At 42.6% G+C, this 14,126-nt stretch overlaps 2 protein-coding genes across 5 annotated transcripts in view; one reads left to right on the top strand and one right to left on the bottom strand.

The window, feature by feature from the left end:
* Nucleotides 1-7,947, bottom strand: part of phka2 (phosphorylase kinase, alpha 2 (liver)) — a 33,403-nt gene extending 25,456 nt beyond the window's left edge. Inside the window, exons 1-11 of the mRNA XM_015363789.2 lie at nt 7,862-7,947; nt 6,241-6,399; nt 5,750-5,797; nt 4,956-5,124; nt 4,503-4,585; nt 3,125-3,205; nt 2,379-2,477; nt 2,099-2,245; nt 1,189-1,242; nt 863-985; nt 370-465 (exon numbers count right to left, since the gene is read on the bottom strand). Coding sequence (XP_015219275.2) covers nt 370-465; nt 863-985; nt 1,189-1,242; nt 2,099-2,245; nt 2,379-2,477; nt 3,125-3,205; nt 4,503-4,585; nt 4,956-5,124; nt 5,750-5,797; nt 6,241-6,399; nt 7,862-7,939 — 1,137 coding nt within the window. The 5' untranslated portion in view covers nt 7,940-7,947. The remainder of the gene's footprint in view (nt 1-369; nt 466-862; nt 986-1,188; nt 1,243-2,098; nt 2,246-2,378; nt 2,478-3,124; nt 3,206-4,502; nt 4,586-4,955; nt 5,125-5,749; nt 5,798-6,240; nt 6,400-7,861) is intronic.
* ap1s2 (adaptor related protein complex 1 subunit sigma 2) overlaps nt 7,885-14,126 on the top strand; it is a 30,087-nt gene continuing 23,845 nt past the window's right edge. The window contains exons 1-2 of one of the 4 annotated variants that reach the window (XM_069178986.1): nt 7,885-7,982; nt 13,620-13,798. In XM_069178986.1, the coding sequence (XP_069035087.1) occupies nt 13,620-13,798 (179 nt within the window). In that variant the 5' untranslated portion in view covers nt 7,885-7,982. Of the gene's footprint in view, nt 7,983-10,701; nt 10,825-13,619; nt 13,799-14,126 lie in introns of those variants that run through there. The other 3 variants (XR_001480402.2, XM_015363795.2, XM_015363794.2) reach the window with 3 other exon arrangements.

The raw sequence follows: 14,126 nt of genomic DNA, 5'->3' as shown, positions 1-14,126 counted from the left end.
GAAATACCTAATTAGAAGCAAAAATAACATCAAAAGCACCATAGGGCCTTTGAAATTAAATGCTCTTATTTTAGTTTTTTTTGCTTTAAGACAACATGACACTTGGAAACTTTTATATGAGGCTTCTTCTTCTTATACGAGGTTTCTTAAAATGCATTTCAAACACCATGACAGAATACCAATTAGCCACTGCAGATTCCTTTATGTTAAACATTCTCAGACACAGAAAATTAGGTTTAGCCAATACTTTTTTCTCAAACTCAAAATGTTTTTATGACTCACAGGGGAAATAAACGGGGAAAAAAAACTGCACGTCCTCTCTCCCAGTCCTGTCACAGACAGACACTCAAAAGGAAGTCCCTGTCCTACCTTGTCAGCTGGTACAGCATACAGCTCAGGTATCAAACGGATGCCGTTCTTCTTTCGAATGAGAATCCCCTCCAGCGCCTCCCTGTACTCTTGTACCTGTAAGCACCAGCAGTAAGAATGACTGGTGAAGATGGCTCCACCTACTGGACACATCTGGGAATACATCTCACCAAAAAAAATGCAGCTTTAATAATAAAATGATTATTAATAATACAACTTTTATTTGCGGAGCATCTTTGCAAACCCAAGGAGGCTGTACATACTGATAAAAAGAAAGTAGAAAGTAAGAGAAGAAAATATATAATTGCAATTTCTGTATAATTTGGCAAAAACGTAAGATAACAGGGTCACAATTTAATTTCTGTGTGCTACCAAATACCATTTAGACGTTTAATTTTCCATAGAAAAAGGAATCATTCAAATCCAAGTCCAATATGTATCTTCTATTTGTCCTGGAAAACAGAAGGTCTTCATCTGCAGTGCTGTGGCTCACCTGTACGTGATCTCCATTAAAAATGCCATCCAATATGAGGTATGTCCAAAAAACCGGCCATTCGCATTCTATGTTTTCAAACAGTTTTAGCTCAGCGGGGTCGTAGTGCAGACGACTGGGGTCCTAAGAGCAGGAGAAGCACACAGACAACACAAGAACCTCTGAAATTGTACCCCAAGTTTACATGTAATTCGCAGTAAAAAACTGTAACAAAAAGGGGTGTTTGTTGATTGAGAATTGTAAGACAAACAGATCTTTCCATACAGAAATAAGAAAGAGTACAGATAGGTGTAGGGGGAAAAGCAGACCTATACCACATGGCGTACCTCTTTAGGCGTTTTGTAGCCATCTCTGAGAAATCTGCAGCAGCCATAACGACCCTAGAAAAAAGAACCACAACAGATTGAGACCCCCTGCCCCAGGGAAGAAGAAGGGTGCGATTCTAGACACAAATACCACATGGGGAAGAATGTGTGCAGAGGTCAGTGGCAGTGGAACATGGTTAAGAAAGCCCAGGTTCATCTCTTTCTTTACGTGTTCCAATAATAACATGAAGACTCAACCAGTCAAGCCTAAAAACAGTTAGAATGTATAACCTGCGCACTCTTCATTAATGGTTTGTCTACACCTTGTTATGAAGCTGTGTGGAATTATCATAAAATAAATCTGAACGCTTTATTTCACCACGTAGACCAACCAAGGGTGCAAGTGACCTACCTGTTCACATTGCATGAACAGGTGAAGTGGAAAAAAAAAACTTTTTTAAACCAATCTGCAATAAAAAAGACATTTGAAACGTGATATGAAATAAAAGTTCACAGGCTACATAGTATGCACACTTATATAAAATGTAAAACTATATATATATGATAGAAAATGTATCAATAAATGCTTAATTAAAAAGTAACAAAAAATGTGGTCAATTTCAACCATTAGCACAAGACAAAAATTTAAATAAATAACATACAAAAACTGCTGAAACAAACTTTGATGCAGAGCGCCTGAAGTGGTACACTTAAACATGCTCACATGACGTACCTGAAGAACTGTTCCACTTGTTCGGTCAAAAACTTTGGGAAAACAATTCATGAATAATATGATGATGGGACTTGTAAGGGTAAGCCCCAAGTTGATCAGCAATAAAGACTACAGAGTAACCCGAGTGACCAGAGAAACAGGTTCTTGCACTGTATGTTAAGACTAATCAGAAAGCAGTTAGCCGGAATCCCAGCTTACCTGCAGTTTAGTGATGATCTCATTCTTTGTGATGTTCACCAGGTCTGCATCTTCCACAGCAAAAGCCGGAAAGGAGATGACAGATAGCAGTCCTGAGTCAATCTCCTTTGAAGTGGAGGCTCTAGGCAACATGGAGCACAGAATAGACTGAAATAAAAAAAACAAACATTACAATTTGATTTGTTAAATACGGCATACATCTGCAACTCTTTTCTGTCTGGATCAGTTTCAAGACTGTATTTACACGTTACCCACTTCACCTGGTAACAGGGCTGCTTACCTGGCAGTGCTCCACCTCATCGGGCAGAACGTGAATAACAGACGTCGGTCCTCCATGGGCCCCAAACAGGTCCAGCTCATCGATTGCTTCTAGCGCTGCCTGTACAGACAAAACAAAAACACCAGCTCACTTCAAAGTCCTACACAGGAGGGCAGGAGTGACCACGAACGAGAAGAGGCATTCGGCCCATCTTTCCCATACATTTGACCCATCTGGCATGTTTGGCAGTTCGCAGCTTATTGATTCAAGCATCTCCTCCAGCCATTTCTTAAAGAAGCTAAAGTAACAGCTTGGACCCCATATCTTGTTCTGGTACAGAACTGGTACTGGGTATCTTCTTGTACAGAAGTCCCTCCTATTCTTGGTTTCAAAAGCACGTTCACTAGTTTTCTCTTGCGTTGTCTGCTTCGCTTTGACTGCTCATTTTGAAGCGTAGACTTTGTCCAAGGCATTTGTGCCCATTTACAGCTGCAACCTGGTTTTCCTTAGAGGAAACTGGAAAGAGTACTTTCCCAGTAAGAACCAGTACTTTACTTGATTGGTTGTTAATAATTCTGAAAACCTGCTGTAATGTAATGTAATGCTTCGATTCAAACTCGGCAAATAACGAACATCGCTCATACAAGGGCATTGTTTCATCGACGACGGTGTAAATTCAGAGTAGCTGGGAATCCCTGCAGGCTGTTCCTCCTGCCTTAATAACTGCGCGAGTCGAGCAGAACTGACTCCCGGGAGCGGCTGTATACCTTGGCCATCCCCACGGAGCTGCCGTTGAGTTCGGGGATCCCCTGGTTCGTCTTGTCGCCACGCTCCCACATCCCGTAATCCTGTAAACGGCAAGTCAGCACGAAGTGGATGAAGGAGAGTAATCATCAGAAACAAGCGCCCATCGTTTCATAGAGGGCGGCCTACATCCGTCGCCTATGAATATTTAGAATTTGATTTTCGGACTCAAGATGATATACCAGAACGTTCCTGAGCTGGTACTAGATGGCTGCCAGACCAATGTTGCTAAGCTACATCAAGCACTCCCGATATTTACACTGTGTTGGGACGGCTCTAGTTGTTGTAGCCTATGTACACAGAATTGTTTTATGTAACATACATCACCATGAAAGGCAGCTGAGTATCCTGCATGGAACAGTAAAGAAGGAAAAAGTGTAAAAAGTCTTCATGAAGCTCTTTACAAGTACAGGCTGATCTTTAACCATATACTCATCTCTGATCATGACCTCTGCAAATGAGCAAAAAGCCAAGGTTGTGGGTAAATGAAGTGGCAGAATTGTGGCTTCTCAGTCGTGCTGTAAGGTGTACACAACCTGACAAAGCAAGCCCCTTTACTCTCAGCTCTCTGGGCGGAGGCTCAGAGTAGACTTCCTATGCCCCTGGAACAGGAGGTGGCAGGTGAAGTGATCTGTGCACCTGGTAAGGATGCCCCCTGGGAGGTCTGCATTGGAGCTCCTCCGGGCACTGGCCAACTGAGAACACACTGGAGGGGCTAGACCTCTTGTCTGGGCTGAGGGGAGGAGCTAGAATCCATTGCACTGGTGGAGTATGATTTATCTGACCTGGAATCTGAAGGCTACCTCTGGCACATGGAAATGGTCATGCATGTCCTTAGTCCTTAGAAACACAACAAGCTCACTTGATCAGGGTATTGTTGCAACTGACAAACAACTGCCTTCTATAATTCAGCATTTAAAGTGGTCTTCAAGGGCTACTGGGTGGCCCTGTATTCCAGGCGTTTCTGGTTTGTGTCTGGGTCATGTTGTCAGTTCGCTGTGACCTCCAGCCCCCTGAAGTGATGGCAAGTCTCAGTCACCCAGATCCCTTCAGCTTTGGTGTCCTAGGAGCCTGGGAGCCCGCAGGGCTGTCAGGGAGAACTGAGCCGCTCTCTCTGACACAGATACAGCCTGCGTGGGACCGGCTCTGACAGTGTGCAGTCACCCCCCGTACCGACACAGGCTGTGCAGAAGAAAGCCGAGCTGTCCAACGTTCAACAATTCCAAAAATTAAGGGAGAAATCATGCCATCACAAATTTAAAACACCTGATATTTTAAAAATCAGCCTTTACAACACACTGCACCCAATTGATTGGTTAATCGAACTGCATTCAAACTTACAGCAACTTTGTAGGCAGCTTCAATGTAAAACACAAGGTTCTGAATAAATGAAACTTCGTCCAAATTCGATATGATGCGTAGACCTGTAGGATAAAGAAAGGTTATGTCATACGAGTGCATGAACTTGAGGCACTGAACATTTGTTTTGCAAATACTGTGATTAGAGGTCTGTGGACCTCTAGGGATTCAAGTGTTAGGAATTCATCTGAAGTCAAATCAACAAACCTCCTTAAACAATCAAATGAACAGATTATAAAAAAAAAACATTTGATTTTCTGAATCCAAAGCTGATTTGAGGTCTCTAAGACTACAGATGCTAATTTCTGACACCAATTACAACATAAACAATACTTAATATACAGACGTGTAATTCTCTGTGGAAATATGTATTTCACCAGCCCACAGAAAAGGAAGCTAAAGGGCTTGACACCTGTCAGTTCAGAAATCGCTCACCTGATGCAGTCATCTGTGCCAGAAAGAGGAGGTACAGGGACGTGGCATCCACCTGCAGGTGCCCCCACTGGTCATCGCCCACAACGGTGCTGCACGTTCCGGTGTGGTACTTGGCGTGGAGGCAATCCTTTGTGCTCTGGGTGTGTTTGAACTTTTCCACTTTGCCCACCTGAGGTGAAATATTCATATTCTCAAAAAACCCGTGACAACTCAATACATAATATGGGCACCCCACAGTATCATAGAGGTGTACCTAACATGCAACACCCAGACATTTTCTAACTGCTTTATCCACTCAAGTGTGGGTGAGCCAGAGCTTATCCCAGCAAGCAACAGGCACAAGGCAGGGTACACCCTGGATGGGACACCAGTCAGTCACAGGGCACACACAAACACAAACACACTACTCACACCAGGGCCAATTTTCCTGGGAGCCCAATAACCTTCCGTATGCCTTTCGACTATTGAAGCTAACTAGAGCACATGGCAAAAACCCACGCACACCCACGGGGAGAACACACAAACTCCACGCACGTCAATTCTGGACCCCCAGGTCCAGAACTGAACCCAGGCCCAGAACTGAACCCAGGCCTCAGCTCTGAGAAGAAGCTGAGAAATATAGAAATACTATATTTTCTTAAATTATTAGTCTTCCTTAAATTGTTTTTCTTTTCTTAAACACTCCTTAGCATTTCTGACCGTTGTGCACAGGCCATACAAAGTAGAAGGTGGTGCACAAATGAGAAGTCACGTAATTGAACAGGAAGAGTACTGAAGACAGCCCAAAGACTTACCTGCCTCATCATGCACTGCAACAGCCCTTGCATCAGTTTCACAACACTCTGCAGGGACAGAAAAAAAGCTTTTTTATATTTACTTGTCAAAATGATACACAATCTAAATGAATACCTTTTACACCGTTTTATAACAATATTTATTAATATAACTCATCAAGACTTTTATGATGTTTGTAGGAATGAGTAAAAATATTTTTAACATTCCACAGACTATCATTCAAAGTGAGAAGCTTTCCAGCTTCTACTCGCTTCCTGATCGTGCCTCACCTCAGACTCCCTCTAAGCGCAGAGGTCGGATGATTCCCTGCCTTATCGCGCATTGCCGCAACATGACATGTCATCTAAATTCATACCGCTTTTAAATTGTCTGGAGCAAGTGAAAATAATTTTAACATTCCGTCATTCGAGGCGAAGACGCTTTCCAGCTTGTACCCCGCTTCCCGATTGTGCCTCACCTCCGACTCCCTCCGCGCGCAGAGGTCGATTACCTGCTCGAGCTCAAAGGCTTTGGCCTTGTCCTCGTCGCGGTCGGCGTTCTTGCGGTAGGCCATCCCCAGGCCCCAGACCGCCAGGATACTGTACACGTTGTCTCGCACCCAGGCGTCCCGCTGCTCATCGCTGGCCGGGAGCAGTCCCGTGACGGCATTCTGAAACACACAGGCCGAGCGCACCTGTTCAAGCTCGTCATTTCCTCCCCGGGCCTTCGACCCGCACACCTCAGCTCACGCTAAAAGGCACTGCCCCGGGAGGGGGGTACTGCAAAGATTTCCCTGCAGTTCAACCTGCCACGACGTTTGTCTGGGGTTGGTCATATGTCGGGGGACTTTTCTCAGCATGGTGCCCCCAGCAGGGTGAGCCCGCGCTCTGCAGGAGCTCTCCTTGTCCTCCAGCCTCAGAGGAAACGGACGGACAATGGCCATGGACTCCCACTGTAAAAGCAGACAAGCCACCCCCCTCGGTTTTTGGGAAACTGAACAAATGCAGCAGGAAGTAGCACGTGGTCTCACAGTTAGCAATGCTCCCAGTTCACACTGGTTTTGCCCTGCGATGGGCAGGTATCCTTTCCAGCGTGTATCCTGCCTGTTTGCCGGGTTAGGCTCCGGCTCCCCTGAGACTCTCAATCAGATGAAGAGCTTAGAAAACGGATGGATGGATACTGGGGGTTCACAACCTTTCCCTCGGCACTGTACTCGCAGACTGACAGACTGCCTCTCAAAACGAAAATAAAATCTTTAATCTTTAATATAATCTTGTGAGTAATTATTCAAAGCCAAGTTGTAGATAAGCACCACTGACATCACAGTATAAAGAAAAATAAGAACTGTTTTAGATACACAAATTCACAAACCCCTCACTCAGATTATGCATTCTACTACTGAAATAAATCACTCAGTTCCATGCAAGGGACACATCCATAGGCCAAGAATCTAAGTACTGCAGAAAAATATTTGCCCTCTTTAAGTTGACCTTTGCTCACACTGCTGTTTATTTTTATACTGACTGAGGAGGCAGGTTATACATTCCAACACGAGGCTGTACAGTCTGTAGGACTGTAGGTCCCCTTCACCCCTCCTCTGTGCAGTCAGAAAGCCCTATAGCTGAGAGAATATTTACAGACATGCACATCACAAAAGAGGTGTGCAATGTAGCAAAGGACCCAGGACTTTTGGAGTAAGCAACTCCAAAAGTTATGCAATTGCAAAAGTTAAGACAACTACTCCAATGTAGATATCGCTGATCAATGAAAGCAGGAAAGATACTGCTGAGGTTTGGCAGTACAATATACACTTTCTGTATATTACAAGAGATGAAATGTTCTGATATTGTGTGAGTGTAAAACTGTAAATTATACAGGATTCAGTCATTGTAAAACACGGTGTACACTATATATAGACACATGCATACGTTATGACAGAAGTGTAACGTAATTGTTCCACACACCCGAAACCTGTAGCCCAATGTTTTTCTAGGTACTGAAGCGCATTTCGTAACTCGCTTGACCTCACACGCTTAACTCAGCACAGTATTCTGTCCGGGAAAAAGCGACGCGGTACAATCATCCTCGGGTACTGGGACTGTGCAGTGCTGTACTGAAATTCAACACCTTACCTGATGACAAAGAATGGTGTCCTGCACCAGCCTGGCGTAGCCATCGAGCCTCACCCCGGAGTTACTCCGACTCCGCATTTTCTCTCCTGCGCGTTAGCCTGAGGCAAGGGGACGGTGCAAGGTACTGTGAAAACGAACGCCCAGCGAGGACAAATAACTCTATACCTAAACTATCTTTTGATAACTTGTAGGAGTGCCACTGACGCTAAAATAACTGGAGATGACTGACGTCACATATACACTACGTTTCGTTGATCTCTACGAGCGGCTGTTATGTACAGACTAAGCAACTGACCTTGGTTCACGCACTGCAATGCAAAACGATATTGAAAATAATCTTTGAAAATGAATTAGATGCATGAGAGCGTAACACAACGCGATACAGCACGGAAAACGAGAAAACGGTAACGTATCCGCAATAGTGCATAACTTAAAGCATTAGTTTGTCGTCTTTACATGAATTACTGCAACGCAAATATGCTTGCCGATGGTCACACAACGATCAGTCGCATCACCTCCATTCCTCCTACCGCAGAAGAGCTAATACACGTCGCAGCTTTATCGCTGTGCGGGTATCAATTTGCAAATCAACAAGGATTTTGTTTTGCACCAAAGGCTATCTCGAATAACAATAAGATTCCTCCCCCCATTCTCGACAAGGTCCTATTTGTTTTATATTTTAAAAAAATATAAATTAAAGCTGGTTACATAGTTGCGCGAGAGCCTCCCTTCAAATCGAATGTAATCATATCCTTTTGGTTTAGCTTCCTTTTTTTCAGCCGTTTTTATGTAGTTCACGTACCTTTCAGTATCCTTTATTTGTCTTCTTCCGAGACCTGAGTGCCTAGTTTTCTACTTTTTTTCCGAAACAGGGGGCGCTCTGTCGTTTTCAGCAGCCTGTGCAGTAAAAGTACTGGAGAATTTGCACGTTGTCAGTCATTGGTTTGCTCCACTGTAAACGTGCAATGCTTACATACACTGTAAACCCCTCCTTGAAATACGCTCTGTGTCGATTCAGAATAAGTTACGGTTTATTCACGTTCTGTACTAAAATATGGAAAAATGTGTTTAACTCAAATAACATTAAACTCAATGAGAGCCAGGTTTAAAATTGTTTGGAGAATAAGAACAAATGACATTACAGAGAACGAGCCTTCTCATTAGAGAGATAAAAAGACTGTCCTTTAACCGTATTTTCTAAAACATGTTTATCCTTCTAATAATACGTTTTTTTGTCAATACCATATATTTTGCCCTCAGATCCTGTTTCTGTTCAAACATTGAACAGAAAACAATACAGCACTTAGAAAACAAAAATAACTTTTACTAGTGCTACTGGTGTCTAGTTCAAATCTGTTCTGTTTACATTTTGTGATGCAGGTAACACCAATTATCTCCCTCTCCCCTTAACACACAGAACACACGTACTCCTCCTATATTTGCAACAGTTTAATACTGTTTGTATATTTGTAGCAGCTATGGATGAATCTTCGATAGCTAAAGAATTTAATGTCATTTAAGACATGACAACTTTCATCCTCTAATTTAAGAAAAAAGCTCAAATAAATCCATTGAGGATGTCTCATCCTCACAAATGTTGTAAAGCTCATTAACATTTACTTTCAAAAGTATGTAAAAATGGAGCAACTAAACCATAGATACGGTTATTTAAAAAAACTTTTTCACAACACTGTATCATCAGTCCAAAAGGAATTATTGTCTCTGTTGGGGATGATGTCTAAAATTTCATAGTAATAAACACACAGGCCAAAAGCATCCCCTGAGAGCAATTTGTTTCCACTCTTCCTGAAAATAGTGAAATTGTCTTTTTTAAATACTTTAATTATTTAACCAAAGTAATCTTATCTGACATTTCACAACTCAGAAGTAAGCTGTTCTGAAGTACTTGAGTAGCAAATGTATTGGAAGCAAAACCATTGTTTGATTTCTGTTGCTAGGCAATTCACTGATAGGTATGCGGTTAATACCCGATGTATTTTTTATAAATAACCCAACTAATGAAAACAGTAATTGTTGCAGAAAATGCTCTTATACTGGATGCAAAATATAATGATTAAATCAGGGGAAACTGAACAACTGTCTTAGTAAAAAGATGGTATCTGGCCAGCTTGAGGCTTTATACTCTCAAATGGAGACAATTGAATTAAAAACATTAAATAGACCAACACTTTTTAAGCCCTTTTAAGCAAGATCTAAGAAGCTGAGTAAAGATACGCCTGGTCAGTAATCTTTGCAGGAAAAGCAGTTATTCCAAGAGAGGTTTTAAATGGATGGATTAAGTTGCTTAAAATGTTTTGAAATCCTTCTGTGTGGGGAAAAAGCGCCACGTATATGCGAGGAACCGTTATTTTTAGAGGCCTCGCACGTATGTGCTTAGTGAATTGGCTGTACATGAACGGAAAATTAAAATGTAAAATGAAAAGCTATTAAACAATATAGACTTTGTCTTATGTAAAAGCATCTTATTGCCTCCTCGGGTTCGACTGAACAACAACATAAAAACTTCTATCATTCCACTAATTCAATATATTTTTTGCTTAAACGGTTATGCCGTTATACGAACGTTACTACTGTCAAATAAACTTAATGTAACCGGAAACAAGCAGATTGTTATTCTTCTCCAGACAACACTATGCAAAAATGGGGTGGGCATTACCGATGTTGTGTTGATTGACGGGCACGGTAACCTACCACCGACCCTGATTCTGCTCCGTGTGAGTGGAAGGGCGGAGATAACGGGAATCTCGAACCAATGGGAAATCCAGAGCTGAATCCGTCCACCAATCAGCGGTACCCGGCTGGATGACAATCCTACGTGTTCATCCCGATACAGAAGAGAAGAGGAGACGGAGGGGGGTGCACCGAGAATATTAAACTCACGAGTCACTGTGCGCACGTTTATGTATATGTTTTCTCACGTAGGAGCCTGATCACAGATTATGGTAAGTTGTTGGGAGTTTCCGATTTATCTGAAAGCGGCCGGGCTTCGAATTTTCTTTTTAACTGTCCAAAAATTGTTGTCCGTCAAAAAGTCTAAACGCACTCGTGTGATGTGATGCATGCACTGAAACTGTTACACTTGCAATATAGTGATGGAAGAAAACGGCTTGAAAGCACCATACCGTATTGAGTATTATTAATTTGGTTTCAGTGACGGATACAGTAATGGTTCTTCTGCGTATCAGAAAAGAATACTCCGTTTACTCTTTTTGCTTCTCTCTTTTTTTCTTACTTTGAATTTTAAACTAAGTCGGGATGGCCTGGTGCTCCTACTAATATCCCTGATAACATCAGCTAGGACAGCCTATACAAGCAGCGATACCGCACGGCCAGCAAGAATCCGTTACATACATTATATTTCTTGTCAAAAAGACCGATAGATATTTACACCTACATTAGACTTCTGTCTTTTCCGCACGTCAGAGATGTTATTAGTAAACATGAATAATGAAACACTTCGGGGTGAGCGACCTTTTTTTTGTGAGTTGCTCACCCTTTTCTCTGTTCTTTTTTTTTTTGACAAGTGTTATTTTTTTTTAAACGGTGCAATCGCGTCTTTTCAAATCACAGGATCACTTTAGTGTAAATGAGCTAACGTATAAGACCCTGCTGCTGAAATCCGAGTCCCGCAGAAAGGTTTGGAAAGTTAAAGATTGCTCTGTATTTTTTAAAAAAAATATTTATTTCTGCGTAATCACGAAAATATAGTGGTCAAATGAGGCAGTTAAAATAACTTTCAGTTATTAACATCTTTCAAAGCTAAGGGAAAGCATACGTAATACTCGGTTATAGTCTGCACCATCCGTTTTTAGAAATCCAATATTGTACTTGTATGGGTGTGGAAATAATTATGCGGGACTCGACTCGAATTAATGAGTGAGTTCTGTTTAGTCATTATATTTATTTTTAATTATTAATCAGCTCTTTAAAACATCTAAAGTATTTTACACAAAAAAAACACGGCAGGTTTTTAATTATCCCCTTCGTTAATACGGCATGCAAAACATGCTTGCAGTCTCAGACACTTTTATTAATTGTGAACGTGCCGAGCAGGTTGGAAATCAAAGCTTTGCAGAGAGGATAAAAATACGTTAAACCTTGATACATTTTGTATTACCTGTGGTACACTAATTAAGCTATAATGAGAATCACGTTTTTAACAGCAGCTGTACGCTGCCAGGAAAGAGAGAGATAATTGTGAGTCCTTTTTTGCCAGTAAGGTCATCATCATCATTTCATAATGAAGTTACATTTACCTAAACTACATTTGTAACAAACCAAGCCTGTTGGCTACTTCTCACGAGTGAGGAACGCTCCTCAGCAGTATCTTTATATTAGAAGCATTAGTGAAAACATGAGGATAGTGCAAAAGACAGGAGTGCAACAATATGGAGAACACATTTTAATTAAAGTTATAATTGAATTTGTAGACACTGCAGATGTTGTGTTTTGCAGACCTAGTCATCACGTTTGTGTCGAATAATATTTAAATAACTTATTTTTTTTTCTCCATTTGAAATAATTTAATTTGCCAGCGGAACAGTACAACAAAGCAAGCGTTCTGTTTTCGAAAACATGATGGCTATCGCTGCACTTGGTTGAGACTGTATTTCTGCTGCAAGCTGCACAGGGGGGAAAAAAACGCAATTAAATTTGCATCGCCACTGTGCCAAATGCAAAAATGCAAATGTCCCACTAGAAATTATTTCCTTATTGTTTAGACCTTGGTGGAAGCCTTCAGCTAATTGTCCCAGATTGTACCAGCATTAAATTAAAATAAAGCATTTTTTTCCTACCTTTTAATTCAGAGTTAATGTGTGCGATCTGACCGAAATGTTCACAGCACAGAACACTGGACCACTTGAAAGAATGCACAAAAAACCCTGTTAGTCTGTCCTGCTCTAAGGACGTACTTAAACTGTTTATTTAGTCTAAACTGATGACTGGGACACTCTGAATTCATGGATGAGTTTTAAATACTTTCTGGTGTTTAAAGAAATTGACTTCATTCCTCTTTTAGCCTACCAAAACTACCAGCTAGAAATTTGTATAGATTTTATTTCATTTGTTCTGTTGATTTGTTAATTTACAGATTTCCAAAGAAGCCTGGATCGATCTCCGTTTTCTCTTATGAACATTAGTGTCCCATGCTCTGTGTTGGCGTTCTGTTCGTGACGTTAGCGTGGGGTTATTGCTGGTGGCTGTACCGCGCAACCTTACAGAATCATATAGGGGCACATGCACAGAACTCCCCCCCCATGGCCTGGAAGCCACTTATTTCTGCTTCACCTTCTCATTGAGTTAACTGGAGAGTGGGATCAATTTATCCCCTGGCGGTGAGGCTCAAAGCTGCAGTCTTGGGGAGTAAAAACCAGGGTCAGTGAGGGTCAGCAGGGTCTCCTCCTCCACCAAATGGCAACCTAGTGCTGACAAGGTCATATCAGGGCTGCCTTCTCCTGTCCTCTTTGAAGGTAAATGGTTTCCGATTTCAGGGCCCTTGTCTGAAGACTCCAAATGGGCCCTCTGGGCCCGATTCAGAGTTGGCCGTTTTCATGAGTGGAGCACATGCCGGAAATATTCTCTGTCCACACCGCAGTGTCTTCGTCTCCTCCTGATCCCCCGTCTCTTGAATCTCCGGAGAGATGGAGTTCGGGGGGGGAGGGGGGGTCCCCTCTCTCCTCCGTCCTCGCCCTCCTGTAACCCGATGGCAGAACCCGGCGTGTCTTTGCCCTTGCAGATGCAGTTCATGCTGCTGTTCAGCAGGCAGGGGAAGCTGAGGCTGCAGAAGTGGTACGTCCCGCTGTCGGACAAGGAGAAGAAGAAGATCACCCGCGAGCTGGTGCAGACCGTCCTGGCTCGCAAGCCCAAGATGTGCAGCTTCCTGGAGTGGCGCGACCTCAAGATCGTTTACAAAAGGTGATTCACCTGTCGCAGAGGTCTGTTAGGACATGGGCATTTTTAATCGCAGGGAAGATTGTGTGATGTATTGATTAGCTGCTGAGTAAAGATTCGTTGTCTTTTCCTCCCCCATACGTTCGTAGAAGCCGCGGGTGATGCTAGCAACCGTACTAAAAGAAAGTCGCACCTCAGCAGCGTATCTTGTGTTGTCCAGCCTCTTCTGGAGTTAGCCCTCTCACAGAGCGCACGTGATTGTCCTCCGGGTGTGTCAGAGGTGCGTGGCTGCTCCTTTAGCAGCTGGGTCTGAGGGTGGGGTGGTGGGGGGGAGGTTTGGGCCAAAGAGAGC

Source organism: Lepisosteus oculatus, chromosome 15 (assembly GCF_040954835.1).
Source record: "Lepisosteus oculatus isolate fLepOcu1 chromosome 15, fLepOcu1.hap2, whole genome shotgun sequence".
Lineage (NCBI taxonomy): Eukaryota > Metazoa > Chordata > Actinopteri > Semionotiformes > Lepisosteidae > Lepisosteus > Lepisosteus oculatus.
The sequence above is the reverse complement of the archived record's forward strand: the minus strand, read 5'-3'. Positions and strand labels throughout refer to the sequence as shown.